Here is a 12,949-nt window from a genome sequence, read left to right as displayed (position 1 = left end):
CCTGGCCGTGCCGTCGGCTAACAGCAGAATACACTGGAATCAGGGTAATTGGAGGAGGGTCTGATGAGGGACAACCAGAAAGCTGGGCTGGGATGTCAGGGTCTTCGCATTTGCAAGTGGGATTAAGTTCGGGGTCTTGGGATGAGGCCATCCTGGTGGGCACGTGCCCTGGGGCCAGCGAGAGCACCCCCACGAAGACACGCAGAGACAGCAGTGAAGGGGCCCAGGGCCACCAGAGGCTTCCACCAATCAGAAGGAGTGTGTCCCTGTCAGCACCTCGGTTTGGGGGTGCTAGCCTCAGAACTGGTAGGGGGATGTCACTACTGTTTTCAGCCCCTGGCTGTGGTCACAGGGGCCTGACCCTGACACTGGTGGGAGTGTGGCTTCCAAAACCCCTGGTCCAGAGTGACGAGAAGAAGCTCTAAGCTCCAGGCAGGGCCATCTCCAGCGTGGCCACAGTGCAGGGACGCACACGGCCTGAGATGCAGCCAGGGAGGGGCCAGGAAGACAAACAACCCTGCCTCCTGCAGGGGGCCTCTTGGCAGCAGACCCTGGGGCCAGGGGCTCAGAGTATGACCTCTGGGGGCAGGGAAGAACAGGGAGGGGAGAGGACCTAGACCCAGGTGACACCCGCCGGCCAGCCCCAGTCACCTTGGACAGCTCGTCTATGAGGTTTTGCTGCTCCACAATCTGGAGCTTCAGGAAGTCGACTTCTCTGTCCTCCTGGCTCTGATCCAGGTCGTTTAAGGAGCTGGGTCTCCTTATGATCCCGGCTCTGTGTCTCTGAAAAACCAGCCAGGCCATCACCAGAGTGGCACAGGGCGGTCCACACAGGTGGTGGGGAGCTGGGGTTGTCCTTGCAGGCTGCAGAGCCCGGGAAACTGAGGCTGCTTCTTGGCCGTCCCCATGGCAGGGCCCCCGGGGAAGCGATGCTGCCCTAGATGAGACCCCGCGAGCTGCCCAGGCCAGGTCCTTCCGCTGCACCATTCCCAAAGTCAGGGTGTGAAAGCCAGGGCATTCTGCAGAGTGGGGAGGGGGCACGTCTGTCTCCCCTACACTGTGCACTCTCACTCATGGCTTCTGGGGCCCTCAGGACCAGAAGGGACACACAAGATACCAGCTAATCATCCCCCACTCTGCCTAGCAGTGCCTGTAGGAGGGGAGCCCCCCACCTGAATCCCTGGTCCGAGTCCTGTGCCCGGCCTGTGCCAGGGTTCCCACCACAGCCATCCGAGCTGCTCAGAGCTGGGTGGCGGCCTGGGGCCGAGTGTGGGACTGCTCCGAGTCTTCCCTGCTTACTCCCTGTCACTGCCTGCAGGGGGGCTCTGCCCTCCAAGGGCCGCAGGCACCTGGTCAAACCTTGCACCTGAGAAGCGGAAGAGGTTGTCGCAGAAGCACCGGCGCGAGCGCCCTCTGCTGGCGGACGGACACGTGGAGGGGGGGGGCCTTACCATTTCTATGTTCTCCTGGGTTAGGAATTTCAACTTGTTTTCCATGCGACGCAGAGTGTGGGACAGACTCTCATTCTTCCGAGTGAGACGTTTGTTTTTCTCCATCAATGGCTTGTACTGACTTTCAGCTTCTCGGAGACGCTTGAGCTGAAAGACAAAAGTGATTGCGAGCTCGGTGCTCCTAGTTGGGACGGAGAACCGGCAGGTCCCTGTGCGGAGCCCACACACCAAGCAGAACCAGCTGGGGCCACTGCGAGGGCCGCCGTCGGGCCCAGGAAGGTCTGCGGTGCCAGGTCCCCTCGGGGCGCTTTGAGAAGATCTCGCCCGGAGAACAAGCGACTCAGAAACCGCCAAGAGGCCGTCAAGACCCACGGCGCTGGCGCCACCGCAGGGTGAGGCGCGCACGCGCCTCACGCCAGGAGAAGAAGGTGGACGCGCCGCCCAATCGCGGGAGCAGGGACCCAGCCACCCACCGGCACCTGGGGCCCGGATGTGGCCCTCACCGCGTCCGTTGACGAAGTTTCATTGGCACCAGCCAGGAGGCCGAGACTCAGCCCCGCCCCGGGCACCAGTGCGCCTTTCCCCGGGGAATTCGGAGGTGGAGGCCTGGCGCCCCCTACTGAGGCCCGAGCCCCTGGGACCCCGAGGGCCCGGCCCGCCCGCCGGCCCGCCCGCCGGCCGCGCTCACCAGCTCGTTCCTCTCCTCGGACAGCAAGGCGTTCCGGTCCTCCAGCTTCCGGATGATGGCGCTGAGCTCCGCGATTTTAAGTTGGAAGCGCCGAGCATCCTTCTCATCCAACTGCTGCTCCTGAAACAGATGCCAACTGCAACATAACTGCTCGTAGACACAGAACCCTCAGCAAATCCCAACCCGCGCGGACCCAGAGCCCAGAGCGCGTCTGTGTCACCAGCCTGGGGGGCGGGGCAGGGGTCCCTCCGAGGGGCTGCTCAGTGGACTGCGAGATGGCATGGGACGCAGAAGCAGACGTGACCAGAAGATGCGAGTGTGGAGGGCGAGGGCATGCACGTGCAGGCTCCCTGACCGCGGTGAGCCCCGAAAGCGTCAGAACCAGCTCTAGATGAGCCTCGACCAGGGTCTGCCCTGCCTGCAGGCCGGAAGTCACTTCCCAGGTATTATGTGAGCTCGGAGAACGACCTTGGACCTAAGACTCCCAAAAGCTAGTGTCCTGGGAGTCTGCCTCTGAACGGCCTCTATGGAACCACTGAGACTTCGGGCAAAACCAGTGAAACCACTGGGCCCTGGTGAGAGGGGAAGGGGTCCGCGCAATGGAGCAGGCAAGGTGCTGGGCAGGTGCTCATTCGGTTCAGCCACGCAGAAGAGGGCTATCCAATGTCATCGTCTATCCTGGAAGTATCCCTTCCTAGGGCTGGCTCAGCTCATACACGCATGTCCGGAAGGACAGAGGGATGGTTCCTCACTCAGCAGGTGCAGGAGAGGCTAGGGGCCTCCTGGGCTGACCACGTGGGACATCTGTGGAATTCAGACCACCCTCCTCCCCCGCCTTCCCAGGCCCTGAATGAGGAGCAGCAATGAGGAGATGACTAGTGTCTGGGCCGGCTGATGGCAGGCCAGGGGCGAGCAGGAGAATGTCATGGTCACATGGAAGGCAGGTGGGAGGGTGATGGGTGATGCAGATGGCAGAAATCACTGCATGGGGGTCACACCCAGGATGGGGGCAGGGAGCCCGCCTGGCTACTAGAAGGCACAGCCCTCAGGAACCTTCAGGCCCCACGGCTCAGGTGAGACCTCGTGAAGGCCAGGCTGCGGACCTCATTAGCAGGGAAGGAAGGGGGACGAAGTGTATCCATGCTCTTGGCTGGGCAGGGAAGCCAAGGGGCCCAGGGCCTGGCCCGTGGGCTGCAGCTGTGGCTCTGGGCCCGCAGGGACTCACGGGCACAGGCTTGGGTGGCAGGGCCCTGCAGTCTCGGTCCGGGGCAGTCAGGGAGGTGCTTACGGGGCTTCCCGAGTGGTCTGAGGCGTCTCCTGCACCGCTTGCGTAAGGAAGTTCCCGTCTGGGGCTGCCCGGGGGCCGGTCGGCCTCTCTGACCTGGGCCAGCTGCTCATCTAGAACCTCCTTTTGGAGCCGCAGTCTCTGAGCGAGCCCGGCTTGGACCCCTAACTCTCTCTCCAGCACGAAGACTGCTCTGTCCTTAAACTTTATCTCCTCCATCTACAAGGAGAACAGAACACAGTCACACGCAGGCAGGCTGCAGATATGTTACCACAGCAACAGGCAGACTGCACAAGCATCAGGAGGGGCCCCCTGCATGCACCATGAGCCCTCCCCACGCGCCCTAAATGGCCGTGATCCTGCGCTCCACCTCCTAACAGCTGCGAGAGGCCACCTGCCTCCCAGCCCCTCCTCTGGGCAGCCGTAGGTGCATCCTGGCCAAAGGCGAGCCGCCTGGGGGGTGCAGGGCAGAGCCAAGTGCGCCACCGCCCACGCTCCAGACAGGCCGATGCAGCCCCGTGGGCATCACCACATATGGCGCTAGATTTGCAAGAAGACGGTTTAAAGCCTATTTTCAAACAACAGAGCAGGACAGGCTACCTTGTAGCTTTGCCCCGGTTCAAGGTTACGATTGGCTAATCAATCAGCCATCTGCTGAAGTCAGCTTGGGAACCAAGAGGCGGTGTCTAACTGGCCCAGATCTCAGAATTTATGGGCAAGCGGGGGACTGCAGAGAATAAGAGAAATCCGTAATTGCTCGATCCCCATCTCCTGGGACGCACAGAAATGCAGGGCAGCGCAGTCAGTGAGTGAAAAGGCACAGAGGCCGGTGGGGTGGGGACCAACACACAGCTGCATCCTGTGGCCTGACGTGGCCGCTGTCGCACGGGCACTTTGGGAACGCCACTCTCCTCTCACCAGGAGACAGAAGCTGGTCTGTGTGCGCACAGCACGGAGTCAGCTGTGTGCGAGGACCGTCAGGACCCGAGGCCAACCTCCCAGAGGGGTCGCCCGGCATGTTGCCAGCCAGGGCTGCGTGATGACCCACAGAGGCGATGGCAGGGTTTGATTTTTTAATGATCGGAAACTAACTTTAGGACCAGTGACCGTGTCTCCTAGGGGGTGGTCTAAAGCCTTGGGTGTCTCACATGCAGTGTTGCCACGGGGATTTCCCAGCCAACAGCATGTCCCCACACCTTCTACTCCCCTTACAGACGCCTGCCCCTTACCCACGGAAAATGGAAAATGCGCTGTTGGCAATTTCATCATTGTTCGAACAATCAGAGGCACTGACACAAAGCCAGGTGGCCCGGCCTTGCGCTCACCTGGGCCACACGGTCTGCTGCTCAGGGCCGAGAGCCTGCACAGACTGTCACTGCACTGAGCACTGAGGCGACTGTCACTCGATGGCCGTGTCTGTGCCTCTCGGCACATGCAAACTTGGAAAAGGGACGGGGGCCCTGGGGCATGAAGCATGAACACAGTGCCCGTGTACATGTGCAGGGCGCTCGGCAGGGACGCAGCCCACAGGGAGGGGAACGCTGCCTGGGCGGGGCGGGCGGGCAGGGTGTGACGTGAGGCCAGGACGCCACTGGATGCTCTGTGACGCGCCACCCCAGGTGTCACTCCGTTTACAAACATCACTTTTCTTTCTTTAGTAATCAGTTAACCTTAGCTGATTGTAGCTTTCTCACTTCATGCTATTTTCTGTTTACTTTTCAATTCTTTCGTGAAAAGACTTCACTTAAAACCGTTGTACAGCTGTACAAAAAATGCTGCTTCTTTATACCATTATACTATAATTTTTCTATTTTAAAGTTAACATTAAAATTTTTTTTGGTTAAAAGCTAAGACACAAACATACCCATCAGCCTAAGCCTACCCAGGTCCGGAGCCAGCCGGTCCCCCATTCTGCCCCCAGGATGGCCCCTGGGCACATCTCCTGGGTGACCGAGGTCATGGGGAGCATGCCTGAGGGCCTGGCTGAGACCCTCCTGGATGTGAGGGGGCGCCACTCCCGAGAAACCCGCCCGAGGTGCTGGGTTCTTTCTTCATCGCAGGCCTGTTCGGGCAGACCGTGCGCCGCGAACAGCCCTTGGGTCCATGAAGGCCTTCAGCCAGAGCCTTCACTGTGGGTTTTCTTGGGGGCTCTCCTTTCCTTCTTTCACAGTTTACAGCTCAGCGACCCTGCCTTGCACGGTGCAGGCGAGTGCATCTCTGCTCTGCTGAGACACAAGACGGGGCGGGGGCGGCTGGAGTGGCAGCTGGAATCTGCCATGGGCGATTTTCAGAACAAACAGAAGAGCCCCCCACCCCACCCCCACCCCGCCCCCGCCACATGACAATGTTGCTCCGCACACGAACTGCTGGCCAGATTCGGCCGCGCTCCATCCGAGCCAGGCCCGCACTGGCCCTGCCCACCCTGTGCCAGCGGCAGGGCCCTGGGGGCACAGAAGCAGGCTGGCCGCGCCCCCAGCTGCCGGCAGCAGCCTGCTTGTGGGGCTTAAGGACTGCTGTTGGCTTGGATTCCACTGAAACCAGCTGTAGCCTAGGCAACGGGCTAAAGAAGGGGTGTGATATTATACATCACGGATTATTATGAGAAAGAGGAAATTGGCTTTGCCTGCACTTCCTCAGTTTTATGGAACTTTCATAAGTCTGAGCTCGTTCGACACAAATGCACTGAGTGCAGCAACCGTGTGCATGCCAGCCGTGCTCTCGGGCTCGGTGACAGGCAGCCTGGTGCACCCGCAGAACTCTGGGCCCTGAGTGACACCCCTCCATGCTCACCACAGTCCTGTCCTCAGAGCCACCAGCAGCTGGGCATGGCCTGGGAGGGGCACCTGATTGAACTCACAGGGACGTCAGAGCCAGGCAGGCAGTGGAACAAGCCCAGCTCCCCCCCCCACTCTGATGGAGAGGTGACCAGATGAGGATGTAAGGGACAGTCAACCACATGTAGTCACTGTGTGCATGCCCAGTGGGTACCAGGACTACCAGGGATCCCTGTGTTCTGGGGGTCTGACCCCTCTGATATACACCGGAAAGCAGGAAGAAATAACACTGAGTGTCAACTGCACATGGGAAAAAAATGGGCCAGAAATGGCCGTGGGAGACCTGGCTTCTCCAGGGTCGGTTCCAGGGAAGGGGCATCAAAATGACAAGTGGAGGGGAGCCCCCCAAACTGATGGTGGGCTCCACCCCCCCCAAAGGGGCAAGTGCGGAAGACAGAAATATGGAAGGAAGGAATCGGAAGACTTCTGACTCCCTTCCTAGGAATGTTTGAGGGCTGTGTGACCTCAGGGTGTGTGCACTTTCACCTCTGACTTTCGTCTTTGATTTAGACTCCGTGGAGACAAACGCTGCCCTGGAGGGAGCCGTTAGGAACGAGGACATTCCTGCCCACGGGCGGACGGACAGACGGCCCCACTGACACAACTGATCTCTTCAGATCAAACCCCGGTTCGCACTGGCTGCGCTGCTGTGCTGGCTCCCTCGTTAACTGATGTGCTCAGTAGAATTTCTGACTTGTGTCTGTGGTGCATTTGTTATGGGAATCGCCGTTATACCCTCGTTAAAATGTGTCCTCCCAGAGTTCAGTCACGGTTCCAGCAAGAGTCCCACCACTTCACCGCACAGGGGGAATGAGTCTGAGGTTGTACAGAAGTCAAACAGGCAGGCAGCTCCTCCCGAGGGCAAGGTGGGAGGCTGTGCCTCCAGAAACCAGGGCAGAGTGAGAGCAGTCCGTGTAAATGAGCTCGAAGAGGGGCCACGATGGAGCATGCCAGGAAGCCCACTTGTGTAAGGAGGCCGCTGTGGCCCCGGCTGGTGGGGCTCAGTGGACTGAGTGCGGACCCGGTTCGATTCCCAGTCAGGGCACATGCCTGGGTTGTGGGCCAGGTCCCCAGTGGAGGCGCGTGAGAGGTAACCACACACTGACGTTTCTCTCCTTCTCTTTCTCCTTGCCTTCCCCTCTCTCTGAAAATAAATAAATAAAATCTTAAGAAACAAAAAAAGCTCATGCTTTGTGGCTCCAGGATACAAGAATTCCCTAAACAAGACACAGTAAGCACCAAGCTACGGAAGATGGTCAACAAATCAGACCCCTGGGGAATGTGAGGTTTCAGCTCACAAAGCCACACCGCTAAGGACTCAGAACGGTAGCCCCACTGCGGGAGGGGCCTGCGTGTTCATCTCCAGCCTGCGGGAAGCCCACTGGGGCCGCGACAGGCGTGGTGGGGTCCTCCCAGTAACCTGGGGAGCCATGCCGGCGGAGGAGGCTGAGCTTCCTTCCGACCGTGAACGTGGGTGTCTGTTTGCTATTTCGCTCTGTCTTTAGTTTCTTGGTCATGTTGGTAGTTTTCAGAGTTCAGGTCTCACACGTCTTTTGTTAAACTTATTCCTAAATATTTTATTCTTTTTTGTGCCACGAGCGGGTTTTAAAAAATATTTAATTTGAATTATTTGTTGCTGCTGCATAAAAATACAATTGACTTGTGTCCCAAACGCTGCTGAGCTCACTGAAATAGCTCTTGGGGGGGGGGACTCCTTAGGGTTCTCTACAGGCAGAATCTGCTGCCTGCAAAGAAATGTCGTTGGAATCCTCCCTTCCCGAGCCGATGTCTTTAATTTCTTTCTTTTGCCTCAGCGCCCTGACTCCAATTCCTCAGCGGGAAAAGACCCCAACAAAAAGGCACAGTTTCTTCACTTTAAGATTTTATTTATTTAATTTTAGAGAGGGAGAAGGGAGGGAGGAAGAGAGGAAGAGAAACATCAGTGTGTGGCTGCCTCTCGTGCGCCCCCTACCGGGGACCTGGCTAGCAACCCGACGAACGGCAACCCTTTGTTGCACAGGCTGGCACTCAGTCCACTGAGTCACACCAGCCAGGGCTAAGGGCAGTACTCCTTGTGGGTCACTGCCCCACTGACCGCTCACTGGGGGTGCCCAGGACAGGAGGGGAGACCTGCTCGCTGAAGGAAACACTCTGGACAAGATGCAGCAGCCAGAATGGAAAAGAGCTGAGTAATTATCATCCTCAGAAAAATGAGTTGGATTACAACTACGAGTAAGAGAGGAATGACCGTCAGACCACTGTGTCAGAAAACCGATATTTTTGAGAATTACATGCATGATAGCAGAAACAAAAGAAACCAAACAGAAGACTTAGAAGAGAAAGTTGAGCACATTTCCTAGAAGGGAGAATGCAAAGCCAAGGCCGGTGAGAGAAAAAAGAAAATCTGAGTTCTGATTCAAAGGCCCAGCATCTGACTAATGGGGCTTCTAGAAGGAAGAGATGGAAGAAAATGATTAAGAAACAACAGGAGAGAGTTCTCCAGAGCCCGGGGGCGTGAGCTTCGCCTGGAAAGTGCTCCTGACCATCCTGCATACATGGTGACGATGGGGGAACTGTCCTAAAATGTCCCTGCTCTCCGGGGATAGGGAGGGGACAGGGCCCCTTGAAGAAGGCGCAGGGGTCAGAAGCACTGGAAGTCAGAAAGCCTTTCCAGCTCCGCGTGGAGACGTTTCCAGCCTCTGACTCCACACCCAGTTGAACCGGATGAGAGTGAGAACATCCCCTCTGCTCCGGGGAGACGCTGCAGAACGTGTTCCACCAGAGGCAGAAGGAGACAGTAAGAGAGAGGGAGGTAAGGGGGTCTCGCCCCTGGGAGGGGGCAGGTCGCCGGGGTGCTGCGGGTTCGGGGACAAAGTCCAGGTGAGCGAGACAGGAGAGAATGCTCCGAAAGCAGGTCTCCGAGCAAGGGGCACGGACAGAACCCTAAGGTTTCCAACCAGCGAGAGGCTTACCTTTCAGGTAAGTTCCGGGATGAACTGGTGACAGGCACTTAGCAAATTCAGCAAAGGGAAAAAATTAATCCCAGGGAAACCAGAAGTGAGGACAAGAAAGGTGACGGAATCTCGGGACACTGGGGGTCTTGGATGAATACTGTTTCCATAGTAATAAGAATGCCCGTATCTGTTTATTTAACCCAAAATGAGTTCCAGGCACCCTGTGAGCCCCTCCCAACCCTCCATCCTGGGCCAAGGGCCCCCCGTCCCCACACTGCCTCTGGGTGCGTGTGGCCACCAGGATCACAGAAACCAAGGTGGGGGCCCCAGCCAGGCAGCTCCATGGGTTGGAGCATCGTCCCCACAGGCCTAGGTTGCACGGTCCACCCCCAGAGAGGGCACATGCAAGAGTCAACCAATGAATGCGTAGCTAAGGGTAACAATGAATCAGTGTCTCTCCCTGCCTCGAATCAATACATTTTAGAAAAGTCTAATTTGGTGGGATTCAAAATAAATGTAACTGTTTAGAAAAAAGAAAACCAAGGTGGGAGGGGCAGCACTGTGGTACCTGCCCCTCGGCTCTGCGGCTGGGCTGAGGCCCTGGCTCTGCGTCACCTTCCCTGGGGCCTGCTGCCCGGCTGCCACCACCCCTGTCGGTCGCCCGAGACGATGCCCATACCTGTGTAAATGGCCCCACACGGGAGTCCCCTCCGTCCCCTCTGTCCCCTCCGTCCCCTGTTCCTGCCGAGACGTGGAGCACGTAAGTTACAGGGAGTGGAGAGGGCACAGGAGGGGCTGAGACCGAGGAGTCAGGAAGTGGAAATTTAAGCATGTTTTTGAGAACTTGGAACAAATACCCAAAGAATCAGCCAGAAGAGTCATCCGTGGCTGCCTCTGGGGGTCCGTGCCAGAGGTGAGGGGACCAGGGACTTGCTGGCTCTCATCAGCCTCCTGTCAGGGAGAGGAGGGTATATGCCTCCGACGAACATGGCAGGGCCAGGGTATCGCGGAGTCATGGGGGGAGCCGGGTTGGGGATACCCTGGCAGAGGTGGTGGGGGGCATTTGGCAGCCCTCTACAGACACTGGGGCAGAGTCACGTTTGACTCGGTTTCCCCTCTGGGCCCTGGGGCCAGAGGACAGCAGCCCTCCCGGGAAGTTCAAGGTGAAGGCGCAGTGTGGGGGCGTCTCTGGAAACCAGAGCCCAGGGAAGTAGGGGCAGGTGGCCTGGGTGTAAGGCCGTGCTGGGCCCCGTGGAGGAGCATCCGGGCCCTGGGTGTCACCTGCCAGGTTCTTATGACTCAGACAGGGGACACGGGGCCTGCCTGCCAGGGGCCATGGGATCTCACCTGGGTGCACAGGTGGCCGAGCCTGCCCCGTAAGCCAGCAACCGTGCCGTCCAGTCTCAGAGCGGGCACAGGGTCGGCAGGACGGTCTGGGGCCCTGGCCACCACCCCATGCCCTGTAGCCACACTTCTCTGGGTCCAGTGAGCTGGACAGACTGAAGAGCCTGCCCACAATGGGAGAAGTGACCTGTGCCACCAAGATACCAGCCCTGCTCGGCTTGTGGCCTGACCTGGGTCCCTAAGAAGGGGAGGCTTTGGGAACTGCTGTGGGGACAGGGTTCGGGAGGCTGACTTGCGGACTCCCTGCTCTGGCCCAAACCAGACACAGGAAACAGAGCTGGTCAGAGAGAGGGGCAGAGGGTGGCACTGTCAGACAGCTGTCCCTTCTGACGGTGCCCTCGTGCCCTCCTGTCCTGGAGACCCCGGGACCACCGGCGACCCTGAGAGGGCCTGTGTGGAGGAGCAGCCCCCCCGTGGCCGCAGGGCCCACATACCAGCCTGCGGATCTCCCGCTCGCACTCCTTCTTGATGCGGGAGATCTCCTCCTGGTGCAGGTGGTGCACGCTGCGGATCTCCGCGGCCTTGACCTTGTCGGCCTGCACGGCCACGGTCAGCGCCTCCTCCACCTGCCGCTTGGCGCCCTTGAGCTCCGAGATCTCCTGCTGCATCTTCACCTTCTCCACCTCGAACCCCTTCCGGGCCTCCTCCTTGGCCTCGGACAGCAGCGTGGCCTTGGCCTTGTCGGGGCCGCTGTCCTGCAGGGCGTGCAGCAGCGCCTGCAGCCGCTGGTTCTCGTTGTCCTTGATCTTGATGACGCGCAGCAGCTCGGCCTCGTGCTGCCGCAGCAGCGTCTCCCGCACGGCCTGCAGCTCCTTCATCTTCTCCTCGTGCAGCTTGCTCTTGAGCTCCGTGAGCAGCACCGCGCTCCTGTGCTGCTCGTGCTCCCGCGCCTGCCTCAGCTCCTGGTTCTTCTCGCGCTCCACCCGGCTGACCTGCAGGGCGGGGGCGGGGCACTGACGTCACCACGTTGCGTTGCGTCGGGTTCGAGACCCTCCTCTTCAAACACGACCAAAAGCGGAGGAGCCTCATGGGCGGAGTGTGTCTCTGCACCCATGGGTTTCCCAGGGGAACTCAGGCTGAGGGTCAGCTCTAGACCCCAGGTCCCCGGAATCTGCTCCGCAGGGACAGGCCGGCCGAGGAGGCGAAGCCGACGCCCCCCAAAGGAACCTGTGTGGAGGGCACGGCCTGTGGGGAGCAGTGGGACCCCTGCCTTTGCCCAGATAACGGGCCTCACACTCACCTGCTATGACATCCTTGGCAAGTGGGGACGCCTCACCAACAGCTGTGCCATCTGTCTACATGATGTCTGATGTCTAAGACTTTGGAAACACTCCGATTTTTCCTGTTTTATTTTCCTCCAACAGTGTCACCTTGGCTAAATGACCCCTGCACCCCCATCAGGCACAAAGTTGGGGCTCAGAATCCATGTGAAGGATGGCTGGGATCCAGGTCAGCCTGGGCTGACGGGGGCCAGACGGCGGGAGAAGCCTGTTCCTGCAGACCCCACCGTCCCTCTCCAGGCAGGTGGAGGGGCCCCGCTTCCTGCTGGGACCTGAAGGGCAGCCACCTGGCACTCAACTGTCCAGACTGGACCCCCCAAGCCCTCCATCCATGCTCCACTGAAGCTCTGGGACGCTTCCACTTGAGGAGGCCCTAGGCTGTCCCCACGAGGCCAGGGCTTGTGTCCCCACGCGCACCTGTGGGCTGCCCCCTCCACAGAGCAGTCTGTCCTTCCCAGCTGCGTGGAGAGGCCCTGGGGGCCCAGGGTGGACTGGGTGGGCACTGCCTCGGAGGCCTGGCCGCCACCTCCCGCTGTGGACCGGGTGCAGGGGGTGCATGGGGGGGCCCACCTTGCTCTTCTCCTGCTGCAGCTCGATCTGGGTGTCGGTGAGCTTGGCCCGCAGCTCCTCGTTGGCAGCCTGCAGCGCGGCGAGGGCCTCGGCCCTGTCCCCTTTGCTCCGGCTGCCCACGCCCTTCTTGGACATGGTGAGGGTGGCCCCAGGGGCACCAGGGCGGCCACCTGTGTGGGCTGGGCTGTCCACGCCAAGCTGCGGCAGATGTCACCTCGCCGCCACTCTGCTACATTTTCTCACTCACCTGGAGGGAGAGCACACCTGAGTGAGCAGCTGGCCTCGGGCCTGAGTCCAGGGGCCAGCAGAGACAGATCGGGGCCAGGCTGGCCGCTCACCTGCCCTGAGGACACTGGCCAGACCACAGGCCGGTCCCAGAGGCTAGAGGCCCACCATCTGCACCCGACAGGGACCCCCACGCAAGAGCATCTACTCTCTGCCTCGATGGAATGCGAGGCTGGGACCCCGATTTAGGGTGAGTTT

The 12,949-nt window shown here is 59.7% G+C and overlaps 1 protein-coding gene across 7 annotated transcripts in view; it reads right to left on the bottom strand.

Moving 5' to 3' along the window:
• JAKMIP3 (Janus kinase and microtubule interacting protein 3) overlaps positions 1-12,708 on the bottom strand; it is a 34,046-nt gene extending 21,338 nt beyond the window's left edge. For 4 of the 7 annotated variants that reach the window (XM_037051231.1, XM_037051233.1, XM_037051232.1 and 1 more), the window contains exons 1-6: positions 12,467-12,708; positions 11,051-11,548; positions 3,428-3,643; positions 2,140-2,259; positions 1,452-1,598; positions 652-783 (exon numbers count right to left, since the gene is read on the bottom strand). In XM_037051231.1, the coding sequence (XP_036907126.1) occupies positions 652-783; positions 1,452-1,598; positions 2,140-2,259; positions 3,428-3,643; positions 11,051-11,548; positions 12,467-12,601 (1,248 nt within the window). In that variant the 5' untranslated portion in view covers positions 12,602-12,708. The remainder of the gene's footprint in view (positions 1-651; positions 784-1,451; positions 1,599-2,139; positions 2,260-3,427; positions 3,644-11,050; positions 11,549-12,466) is intronic. The other 3 variants (XM_037051235.1, XM_037051237.1, XM_037051236.1) reach the window with 2 other exon arrangements.
• Between the last annotated feature and the right edge of the window lie 241 nt (positions 12,709-12,949).

This window comes from Sturnira hondurensis, unplaced genomic scaffold (assembly GCF_014824575.4).
Source record: "Sturnira hondurensis isolate 20B ecotype Veracruz unplaced genomic scaffold, ASM1482457v3 Scaffold0007208, whole genome shotgun sequence".
Classification (NCBI taxonomy): domain Eukaryota; kingdom Metazoa; phylum Chordata; class Mammalia; order Chiroptera; family Phyllostomidae; genus Sturnira; species Sturnira hondurensis.
Note: the sequence above shows the minus strand (reverse complement) of the source record. Positions and strands in the feature narration are given on the sequence as shown.